The 12,463-nt window shown below is 37.7% G+C and overlaps 2 protein-coding genes across 3 annotated transcripts in view; one reads left to right on the forward strand and one right to left on the reverse strand.

The window, feature by feature from the left end:
- SLC25A12 (solute carrier family 25 member 12) overlaps window positions 1-12,463 on the reverse strand; it is a 194,907-nt gene that overhangs the window by 109,647 nt on the left and 72,797 nt on the right. Inside the window, exon 1 of one of the 2 annotated variants that reach the window (XM_027588358.1) lies at window positions 4,468-4,569. The exons of the other annotated variant lie outside the window; for it this stretch is intronic. The gene's annotated coding sequence lies outside the window, so the exon portion shown is untranslated. Of the gene's footprint in view, window positions 1-4,467; window positions 4,570-12,463 lie in introns of those variants that run through there. 2 annotated transcript variants of the gene reach the window in all.
- The window catches only part of HAT1 (histone acetyltransferase 1), a 61,812-nt gene continuing 58,954 nt past the window's right edge, over window positions 9,606-12,463 (forward strand). The window contains exons 1-2 of the mRNA XM_027588359.1: window positions 9,606-9,664; window positions 11,988-12,092. Of these exons, the coding sequence (XP_027444160.1) occupies window positions 9,658-9,664; window positions 11,988-12,092 (112 nt within the window). The 5' untranslated portion in view covers window positions 9,606-9,657. The remainder of the gene's footprint in view (window positions 9,665-11,987; window positions 12,093-12,463) is intronic.

Here is a 12,463-nt window from a genome sequence, read left to right on the forward strand (position 1 = left end):
AGCCCCCAACACCAGAAGAGCTTGCCTTGAGAAGGAAAGAAGAAATATCCTAGACCGGACATACCCCAACCCAATCTTTAGGGGTTTGGAAAAGGAGAAGGAGTGAAAAATTGTCTATACTCCCTTCTTCATTTCAAGTCCCTGTGGCTACAAAGCTAGACAGCAATGGAGGAGGTTTTAAAACACTGAAGTTTTAACTAGGATAGGCTAGACTTTGAATAACTTAAAAGACCAGAAAAGTATGGAATCTACCTGGGGGGAACATAGTATAGTGGCGCAATGACTAGAGAAAAAGAAAGCATTTTAGTTCATACCCCAACCAAGTTCAGATTCCTTAGTAACTTGGTCACATAAAAGAAATAGTAGTATGTAGTTTATGATATAATGTTAAGTGAATGAATCAGAACTTGAAACTGTATGTATGTGGCAAGTACAAATGTGTGAGTAATCTGAATATATTAAACAATGCCTGGAGCAGATAATTGAATTTTCTCTAAATCACAATTTTGCATAAGGTCAGCAATGATTGTATATCTAACCAGACCTACTATTACACTTTTTTTTTTGCCATTTATTTGTTTTAAAGAAGCAAAATAAGTTTATTTAGCAAGATTGCTTTTTATAAAACCATGTTGGAAAATAGATACGTGGCCACCTTCTGTGGACTCGTAAATTAGGGTGGTTGGTTTTTTTCTTTCTTTCTTTCTTTTTTTTGTTTTTGTTTTTGGTTTTTTTGGTTGTTATTGTTTTTCAAAGATTAACACCATAGTATTTCAAAGAAGAAGACTAAACAAAGTATGATCTCTCAGTTCCTCCTTTTTCCATTAAAATTTGAGTATTATGCTTGACTTTTTCCATGATCTGCAATCATTCTAGTTTGCAGGGAGTCCATACATATAATTGTTAATAGAGGAGATATTTTAGAGAACATATTTTTGAGCCCTCCAGTGAAGATTTTTTTAGGCCCACCTGATGTGAAATCATCTACCCTAACCTATTCTATCTCTCACTCCAATTTCTTTTTTTTTTTAAGATTTTATTTATTTATTCATGAGAGACAGAGAGAGAAAGAAGCAGAGGGAGAAGCAGACTCCCCGCTGAGCAGGGAGCCCAATGTGGGACTCCATCCCAGGACCCTGGGATCATGACCTGAGCCGAAGGCAGACGCTCAACCATCTGAGCCACCCAGGTGCCCTCTCACTCCAATTTCTATAGCATCATTGTTAATATTTGTATGAGGACTTTAATTTATAAAGTCTTCTTCTCACATTGGAATATTTTAGGATACTGACACTGGGTAAGAATCTCCTGGAATTGTTTACAACATATTGATGTCATACTAGGAATGCCCTAACCCTTTCTTAACCCAAGCCTGGTAAGAGATAAAAAGTTTATGGCTATCTTTTAAAAATCTCAACCCCATATGACCCCAATGGAAAATATATATGAATTAAATAGCATAAAAATAAAGTAAGGCTCACTAAAGAATGACCTTTTAAATTACAGCTTATTGTTCTTATCTGTCACAATTATGATTTAGGTAAGTACTTATCTTCCTTTAATAAATGGATAATGTGTTGTGACATACTAAATACATAACTATGCAATTTTTATTTGTGCTTATACATGGGCTCACATACAATTAAATCTCCTAATAGTAAATGAAGTTGTCATTTGGCATTTAAACACATTATGTGATTTATTTTTTTAATGCAAAGCAAAGCAAAACTAAGATAATTAAATCATATTGATACTATTTGAAAGAATTGGACATTTGTCTTCTCCCTGCTACAGTTCTTCTGTGCATTTTGCTCAAAAGAACAATGTGAAGTTCAAAATCTGAAAATCAAAGAATTTGAAAGCCCACTTCAAAAGGAAAAAATAGCAAAAAAATTCTTTACTAAACAAAAGAAACATACGATTTAGCTCAGCAGGGCTTCTATACACCCAAGGACAAAGTAAATGTGCAGCCACAATTTTTTGAAAAGAAAACTTCTTCCTGGTCTTTCTTGTGATTCTGGCATAGCAAAACTTACATAAAACAAAATATTATAATTATTTGTTAATATTTTAAAATATTTTAGGAACCCCTTACAATTGTTCTTACAACATTTTTTAAATAGAAGTTTTCATTTCTCCAAGTATTTGTTCTTAAATAAGAATATTAGATATTTTTTTAAAGTCAACATTCAGATTTTTAGGTAAGAATTCATAAAATGAGAATACAACCCAGTATTGCAGTAAACAAATAATTCCATTTATATAGGAATTGTCCTTAAGGACCAGGTAGAGAGGGGAGGAAGATAAACAAACCTGAGAGTGGGCCTAAGAAGAGAGGATATGAGCAAGCTTAATATTAATGTATTCAGGGGGCGCCTGGGTGGCTCAGTCGTTAAGCGTCTGCCTTCAGCTCAGGTCATGATCCCAGGGTCCTGGGCTGCTCAGCGGGAAGCCTGCTTCTCCCTCTCCCATTCCTCCTGCTTGTGTTCCCTCTCTCACTGTGTCTCTATCAAATAAATAAACAAAATCTTTAAAAAAATATTAATGTATTCAATATAATACTTCATCTGAATAAAAATCTTTCATAAATGGTAAAAGAATTCGTTCTCACTTCAAGTAAGAACTCAGAGATGAAGATAACATAGTTCCAGCCCTGGAGGAGTTATCAATAAGAGGTAAATAAGCTTAAGAGTGGAGAAGGTGATGATTCATAATTATCCCCTAGGAGGATAGATCAGAAAGTGAAGCAATCTTTCTGTGATAAGTAGGCCTAGCTTGGTGAGTGAACACAGCAGGCCCCAGATAGAGCAGGCCTCAATGAAGCCAACTGGAGAGAAGTGAGAGAAGAGTATAAAAGCCTCACTTGGGGTGAAATGTGGGGCTGCTGCAGGGGAACAGCATGGGTTTGCTCCTGTTTGTTGTGGGAAACCCAGGGAGAAAAGGAGGAAGGATGTTATATCCACTGTACCACTTACCCAATACCTCTCCTTCGGCTCTGTAAGTATATTCCTGATAGGACCTGGCTTTGGGGAGATGACAGCCTACATCTAGTGAATGTTTGGGTGCTTAACTGATTGAAGGGTAGAGATGGAAGTATAAAAGAACAGGGTAAGCTGCTGATGAGGAATAGCTAGGCTGTCTTAGAGCTCTGTGAGAAAGCTAGAATCTGGGTTAAAATTTTCTGGGGAAAATCAGGGCTACTGATGATTTGGGCTCATCTACAAGAATACATGTGTCCTGGAGAATCATGTCTTTGGAGCTACCAGGAATAAATGTACTCTGGCAAAGGATCATCTCCTGGCAATTGTGTTGACTACCCACCTTAGGCCAGAGCTACTTCCTGGTGACATCCAAAGAACAATTTAATAAGAAAGAAAGGCCTGTATTATACACATGTTGGTAGGATGGGTTGAACATGAATACGGTGATTTTTAGTCTTTGATTCTAATCACCTGCTGAAGGATGTTTTAAAGCAAAGAAACTTAGCAGTTTCCTTTTTTTTCTTCAAAGATTCTATTTATTTATTTGTCAGAGAGAGGGAGAAAGCAGGGGGAAAGGCAGGCAGAGGGAGAGGGAGAAGCAGGGGGAAAGGCAGGCAGAGGGAGAGGGAGAAGCAGGTTCCCTGCTGAGCAGGGAGCCCGATGTGGGACTCGATCCCAGAACTCTGGGATCATGACTTGAGCTGAAGGCAGACACCTAACGGACTGAGCCACCCACATGTCCTGAAACTTAGCAGTTTCCAATCCCAAGAACCATGAAGTGCTGCAACAAAAGTGGAAGCTTAGTTGTTTGGGGGAGAACTTGTGTTCTTGATGGTATTACTACAAAATCATTTAACAAACATTTAATAGATGTCAATCATGTGCCAGACGCAATGACTTTCTTTCCAAAGTAAAGTATTTCATGAAGGAAATTAGCCCTTTCAATAGCAAGAATGGGAAGAAAAAAGTAGAAAAACAAAGGACCAAACAGAGATACCAACAGTATCACGTCTATCAGTATCTTGCTGAGAAGCCTTAAGCAAGAATGTGGGATGAAGTCAGGGATTTTCAGGGGAGCACAGGTGATTTACTTGGGTGGGATATATTAAAAAATAGTATTCATATTCTTTTTTGTCTAAAAAATAAAAGGTTAACAATAGTAATATTTAACACAGGAATGAAGATTAATAAAAATATATTAGATATATATTTATATGGAGATACGAACAAAAGTTTTTATGCATATGTTACCAAATAAAAAAAGATGGCAGTGACTAGATTACCTGATTTCTAAAATCACTGTGCTTTAAGTTCTGATTCTATATTATTCAAAGTACTTTAGTTTCTCTTAAACTGTTTAAAAATCATACCGTATCTATAACATAAACTTCCTCATATACAACAAAATGTAATTTTACAAAGATGTGAAAAAGTAAACCTTTCATTATTTAAATGCATCCTAACCCTGCCGACACACCCTTCTTACCTGATGAAGCAGGTTCTCTCTGTGTTATATGATGCCAGTTGGCATGACCCTTTCTTCCTCTTAGCTCATTCAAGAGACAGGCAAAAGGATTCTCTGAGAGCCCTGTGTTGATGAAATTAACAACAAACTTAAAGTCTGGATTCCCTCTAGCAAAACTTTCAGAATTCTTTAAACTTTACTAATTTGCACAGTGACTGGTTGGTTTGGTTTGCTGATAACCATATATATGTGTATATATATATATATATATATATATATATTTCCTCAAAATTCTGATTTATAAAAAAATTTATAAGAAACACTATCATAAAGCTAAACTATTTTATTTTACAATTCTTTTAAGGGATGGGTTTATGAACTAAACATTTGACTAATGGCATTATATAGCTGGTATAAAGCTACTCACTTTTTGTGTCTATATGATAGAAGTTAAGAGTCTTGCTATGCACCGGGCGCCTGAGTGGCTCAGTCATTGAGCGTCTGCCTTCGGCTCAGGTCATGATCCCAGGGTCCTGGGATCGAACCCCGCATGGGGCTCCCTGCTCTATGGGAGGCCTGCTTCTCCCTCTCCCACTCCCCCTGCTTATGTTCCCTCTCTCTCTGTGTCTCTCTCTGTCAAATCTTAGAAAAAAAAAAAGTCTTGCTATGCATAGTAATATTAGTAAATAGATCACAGAGAAGTTGGCTGAAAACCAGTCCATTAAAATGACAGCTTCCAAAATAATGTGAATATACTTTACACTACTAAACTGTGTGTTTAAAAATGATTAAGATGGTCGTGGCACTTGGGTGGCTCAGTCGGTTAAGCGTCTGCCTTCAGCTCAGGTCATGATCCCAGGGTCCTGGGACTGAGCCCAAACTGGGCTCCCTGATCAGTGGGGAACCTGCTCCTTCCTCTCTCTCTGCCCACCCTCCCCCTGCTTGTGCTCTCTCAAATAAATAAATAAATAAAGTCTTAAAAAAATGATTAAGATGGTCAATTTTATGTGTTTTATGCCAGTCAAAAAAAAGACAATGACTGAAATAATGTATCAGTTTAAAATGAATATTTTTAGTCATAATTTTTATCACCTTTCAGTCTTATTTCTTTAACATCTAAGTATCTTTGGTAAAGTTTTCTTCACCCTCCCTGTACCCTGAAGCTTTCCATATTAAGAAACAACAAAAAAATTTAAGACAGAAGAATAATGCTCATTTTTTTGTTGGCTATCATTGAAAAAAATATTTGAAACAGCCTTTTCACTATGGAATGTGAAATATCTTAGGCAATATTGTATTACCCTAGGTAGGCACACATAATTAATGCCATTCTTACAAATTATAGTTTCAAAAAGTGAAGCATGCATCACTGGATGGTCATTTGTAAACAAGTATAAGCAATTATAGTGCTCTTCCCTCATTTTGACCAATCTTTGCCTGAAAATAATGACATAATGAAAAAGGAGAAATATTAATTTTCAACTCTTCCTTGTTTCAATTAAGCTGTTTCTCTTTGATTCATAGAATGTAAAGAAGAGGGTAAGAAGTTAGCAAATATGTCCAAAAACCTCCAAAAAGATGCTAAGTTTCTAATTATGAAAGAAAACAACATAGCCTCATTAAAAGTAGCAAACAGTATTTTTTTTTTAATCCTTCATTAATTCTCTCCTCCAAACTCTCCTTTCTAGAGGCAGTCAGTCACTGTTAAACTTCTTAGGTATGCTTTTAGATGTTTTCTATGTTTATATCAAAACACCGTTCTTTATATGAATAACCTAACATTATAATATTGTATAATTTATTTATTTATTTTTTTAAGATTTTATTTATTTATTTGACAGAGAGAGACACAGTGAGAGCAGGAACACAAGCAGGGGAAGTGGGAGAGGGAGAAGCAGGTCTCCTGCTGAGCAGGGAGCCTGATGTGGGACTCGATCCCAGGACCCTGGGATCATGACCTGAGCCGAAGGCAGACGCTTAACGACTGAGCCACCCAGGCGCCCTGTATAATTTATTTTTTAACCTATTATATAGTAGATATTCTCCCAAGTCAGTACATATTAACCAACCTCTTTTGATGAATGTTTAGGCTATTTCCAATTTTTCAGTAAAATTAGTGCTGCATTGAACATCTTTGTTCATATATCTTTGTATTCTTATGCAAAGAGTTTTGTAGGACAAATGCTTGTAAGTGGAACTGCTACCTCAAAAGATATATAAATTTAAAAAGCATACAAATTAAAAAATGCATTAAATTTGTTAAAATTGCTAAATTACTTCTCAAAAAGTACTAGTTTGTATTCCTATGGTAGTGTATGAGAGTTACAAAATGGAATGTGCAAATTGTTAGCAATGTGTGTCTTTAAGTTATTCTAATATTTTTCTATAAGAACTGATCTATTTTTACTTTATTTTAACTCATGAAAATCAAGTAGGTGGGTAGGGCATTCTGGGTAATTGGTCTGGGAATTAAAACTCATTGCCTCCCCCCACCACATTACTGCTATGAACTAAACAAATGAGTTAACTAGCTATTGTTACTTACCTGTAGAAAGGTATATATTTTGAAATAAAGATACATTAAGTATCTGCATTTTTCTTTTAGATCTCAGATTTTCTATACGCATTGTCTGATGTCCATTTCTTTAATACCATGTTTTTAAAAAAAAAAAATCTCTCCTGGAGGTTTCCACACAGGATGCCAAAATTTACTAGTCCATATGCACTTGAACCCTATCAAACACATGGTTGCTAGTTAATTCCTAATAGTGAAATATGGCTTTTTCCTTGGAGAAAAATGCCTTTTCCAAGCATCCTTTTTTAGAATAAAAATTATCATACTACTATCACTTCATATTAACATATAATTTTAGAGTTTAGAAACCTCTTTCATAAATATTGTTCCATTTGATTTTCACAACCCAGGTGTGGTGACTGGAAGGATAGTTTTATTTTCACTTAATAGATGAAACATTACATGATCATGAAGTAGTAGAACTGAGGCTAGCAGGGCATTGAACTTTCCACAGCCCTTTACTGCCTCTTCCATATGTATAAGGACAGCATATCCCTTTTACAGAAATTTTACTCCATGGTGGTTAACATTTACCTCCTAAATCCCCTTTAGAACAAGGTAAAATAAAATTTAAAAAGAGAGGGGAAAACCCTGCAAAAAAAGAAAATGCCTTTTTCCTTTTTGGTAATTTACTATTACCTTTCTGAAAGAAGTCATTCTTTCAGAATGACTGTACCTAAACACATATTCCGTGGCATTGTAAAAAATATGTGTGAACAATTCTAAAGATTTTATTTATTTATTTGACAGAGAGAGAGAGAGAACACAAGCAGAGGGAGAAGCAGGCAGAGGTAGAGGGCGAAGCAGGTTCCCCGCGGAGCAGGGAGCCCGATGGAGGGCTCAATCCCAGAACTCCAGGATCATGACCAGAGCGAAGGCAGACGCCCAACTGAGCCACTCAGGCGCCGCTGTATGAACAATTCTAAGGACAATATAAAACTATAACCTCAGGGTGCCTGGGTGGCTGTCAGTTAAGCATTCAACTCTCGATCTTGGCTCAGGTCATGATCTCAGGGTCATCAGTTCAAGCCCCCCATTGGGCTCCATGCTTAGCATGGAGTCTGCTTGTCCCTCTTCCTCTGCTCCTCCCCCTGCTTGCACTCTCTCTCAAAATAAATTAATAAATAAAATCTTAAAAAAAACCCTATAACCTCAATTCTGTAAGCAGACCATACTAAATGCTAGTCACACAATATATGTTTAATTGTACTTCTTCATATTCATTTTATTTCTTATTTATATTTATCATATATAGGTTTCATTACACTTCTTCCCTACAACTTAACCATAAAGTCACACGACGAATCTATTTCAGATTTGCTTACTTTCTTATTATAAGGATAATTGCTTGTCAGCTATTGGCCAACCTACAAATAAGATGGTTTTGTAAAGAAACGAGTCTTGCCATTTTGGCAAAAACGATTACTAAAAAAAAGATCGTTTTCATTTTTTGATACATAATGTCATTAATAGCAGATTTCAGTTTTCTTCTTAACATTAGGATGGTAATTACTTGTGCTTCATTAAGGTGTAAAGAAAGATCTGAGCATTCTCGGTACCTTTTCTGATGTTTATCTTCGAGAGGGCCATCTCCATGCAGTTGAACAAATACTGGGCTGAGTGTCTGGAGAAATGAACTCTTACATGGGCTGTATACTGAGTGTGACCTTGGACAATGTCTCTTTTCTGGGCTTTAATGTCCTTATTTCTAAAATGAGGGGAAGTGTTAGTTCTAGACTCTCATTCCAAGGGTCCATTTTAGCTCTAGCAATAACACTGGAAAGCCTATTAACCAACATTTGCTGAGACAAGGCATTTTAGGGTCTAGACAATGTTGTGAGAATATTTATGGATACCTAAATAATGCCTTAACTTCTGGGACAAAAGTTTCAACAGCTATTAAGTACTAACAAGCCCTAAGACCCAAATCAGGAAGCATCCTGTGATGTGGTTCAGGCCACTAGGACTTGAGACATGTAGGACAGATCAGGCCACTTTGAGGTATTATTAGGTAACAATTTCCGCGCACCAATGGTTGCCTAGTAATCCTAAGAGTGAAAGCAGAGTACCTAAATATTACACTGTATACTGCTTAAAAACATGACAAAAGAAAAAATAAGAATTTACTGCAAAAGTAGAAACAAAATAAGTGTAAATTTCTCCTGCAACTGCAACTCAATCCCTACATTTTACCGACATAAACTTAGGCCTCAGGTGTTTGTGCAGGTCAAGGGGAAAGTTTTTCTACCAGTCTCCGAAACATCGCTGGCGTAATAGAAAACAGCTTTACGGTATTTATATCATTCCAAATCCAATCCCAAAGAAACTCTCCACGGGTGAGCCAGCGAGCATCTTAACATAGACGGCCTCTTACGCGGCCTCCTCCCCGGCTTCGGGCCTGCAAAGTGGCTGACTGCAGTCGCCGTGGCTAGGCAACGGTCGGAGCATTCCCCGCGGTGTCAGCCCCGCCCCTGGAGGTGCTTCCACCTCCCGGCGCCTCGAATCTCCTCCTCTCATTGGCTAGAGACCTGCCAGAGGTGGGCGGGGGAAATGCGTCAGAGAATGAGCTCACTTCCGGCCAGGGAGCGCGCGGGTTGATTCGTCCTTCCTCAGCCGCGGGTGCTCGCAGCTCGGAAATGGCGGGTAAGTTCCCGGGAAAAGTTTACCAAGGGGAGGGGGCGGGTAGGTTTGGGAAAGAACGCCGCGACCGTGGTGACAGTGCCCGCCTGGAACTTTCCGGCTCCGGCCTGGATTCCAGAAGGCTTGCTTCAGCCTGCAAGCACGGAACTCTCCGCCCAGCTCCCTGTTGGCCGAGGTTCGTGCCCCCGCCCCCAACTACTCGGGGTTCTGTGCCTTCTGCGAAGAACTCGGCCCCTGCGGAGGGCCGAAGAAGCCCGGGGAAAGAGTCGCGATTTGGCTTCTTAGGTACCAGATGCCTTGAGGCCTGTTTATCTTCTCGTTCTTTTTTTGCACTGCTGCCTCGGCCGCAGTAGTTTGGTTCTGTTCCCGCCAGCTGATTTTTAATGTTCAGATCGTCCTCCTCTTCCAGGTCTCCCTCCACCTTCCACTACAGTCAACTTCTGAGCTGGCGCATTGCTGCCTTGCCTTGCACTAGGGCTCTCACTTGAACCTTGACTTCTTTTTAATCTCTCGCGCTTTAATATTCCTAGGATCGATTTAGAATTCCTTTGAGAAAGATTGTTCTCGCATTCTTCCTTCATCTAAACTTCTCATAGTATTTTATACTATAATTTTCATGTTCATTCTATTTTTTGGGGTCTCTTCAGTTTGCAGCATTTACTAACTAATAATTGCTATTTTGTACGTGTATTAAGACTGTTTTTGGTGTGAGTATATACTTTTTTCCAGTTACGTATCTTTTGAAGTGATGGACAGTTTCTACTTTTATCTTTTCCCAGTGCCTTCGTTGTAGTCTTAACTATACTTTTATGGATATGCTGGATAGACAGGCTATCACGTGAGCTCTACAGATATTTAAGGAAGGATTCTTCTACCAGATAGTGACTCTGGGATCTTGGGGGTACACTGGTACTATAAAAGAGGGGGAACATACGTATGTGTACGGTGTACATATAGTAAGAATTACACCTAAATCTGAATCTCTGCCTCACCACTCAATATTTGGGTGCACTTAAGCAATTAAGCCTCTTTCTAAGCCTGAGCGTTTTGATATGAAATGGGGCTGATACACTATTTACTTGTCTAATAGATTTGTGGGGATTAAGCCAATGTATGATTTCATAAGTTAAATTTTGTTGCTGACAGTATATATAATTCCTTGAAATGGGTTCTTTTAACTCAGTTTTATAGATTAGGGTCAGAGTAGTCAAGTAATGTGCTCTAGTTCTAGTTCACAGACCTGGTAAGTAAGTGGTGAAGCCTGGATTTCATTCCAGGAATTCTGACAACAGACAATCTATACTGCCTCAAATGTTCCCTATTTTCTGTGTATGTGTGTTTTAACCACTTGTTAAAGTTTATGGCATGCTGTTGTACCTTTCTTTTGTTTCTGCTCGTGACTTCTTTTTTCCTGAATTTTTATGATTTTTATGTTCATTTTGTCAGGAGATTTATTGTCATCTTTGCTTGAAAGTTTATCTGGACTGCTTCCATTTTTAATTTGTAGCCCATAGTTTATGACTTTGTACACATATGGTTAAAAAAACTTTTTTAATACAGTGAAAATTTTCTTTCCTTACCCTGTTCGCACTCCTTCTCTCTAAGAGATAACCACGATTACCAGTTTCTTGTGTGTCCTACCTGAGATAATCTGTGCATTATCAGTTGATGGTTTTTTAATAGTTGATCTGAAGTACTCTGGCTAGAATTTTTCCAGTATTAGAGATGAAATGCTATTGTAATTATCAAAGAATATTCTCACCTTGTGTCTTGGTGGAGCAGTGGCACCTTTTTTATATTTTAAAAAACTGCTTAGGTATAAATCCTAACAGGTAATATTTATTAGTATTAAATATAAAGAAATGTCAGTAGTTATGTTAATTTTCAGATTTACTAATTTATGTAAAGCAAGCCTAGTTCATAAGCCTCTGACAAAAATGATGTTCTTCTTGTTTTATAATGAGGCAGTCAGACTCAGTGTATTTATTTTAGGATTATATGGAGAATGACCTGCGCTTTTAAGATCTATTAGTGGTTTTATTTATTTATTTGACAGAGAGAGACAGCAAGAGAGGGAACACAAGCAGGGGGAGTGGGAGAGGGAAAAGCAGGCTTCCCACCAAGTGGGGAGCCCGATGCGGGGCTTGATCCCAGGACCCTAGAACCATGACCTGAGCCGAAGGCAGTCGCTTAACCAACTGAGCCACCCAGGCACCCCTATTGGCATGTTTTAAATCTTCCTTGTATTCCACTTCTAATAAGAACCCTCTGTAGGTTTGACTATTTAAACCATTTCCAACAAGACCTTTTAAAAACTTTCCCTTAGGATTTGGTGCTATGGAGAAATTTTTGGTTGAGTACAAGAGTGCAGTGGAGAAGAAACTGGCAGAGTACAAATGTAACACCAACACAGCAATTGAACTAAAATTAGGTATGTATGCTGTTTCTAAGTGGTATTATGTATGTACTGTGTGTTCCATATATAATCTTTTTTTTAAGATTTGAAGTAGAATTTTATATAAGAGCAGTTCATGTAAATGTATAGTTTTCTGTATGTATTGAACACATTCAGATTTTATTCAGTCTTCATTTATGTTGTGGAGTGGATGGATGTTTAAGAGGTGGCAGAGTTTACATTTAGGAAGTACAGCATGGCAAAAAATGATAGGTGTAAGTGTTCTCAGGCTCTTAAAAATATTTACCTTTACATTTTGGCTTATAAAAATGGTAGGCAGTAGTGTTGGTGAGGATGTGGAAAAACACTCATTGCTGATGGGAATGTAAAATGATGCAACTACTTTG

This window comes from Zalophus californianus, chromosome 3 (genome assembly GCF_009762305.2).
Source record: "Zalophus californianus isolate mZalCal1 chromosome 3, mZalCal1.pri.v2, whole genome shotgun sequence".
NCBI lineage: Eukaryota > Metazoa > Chordata > Mammalia > Carnivora > Otariidae > Zalophus > Zalophus californianus.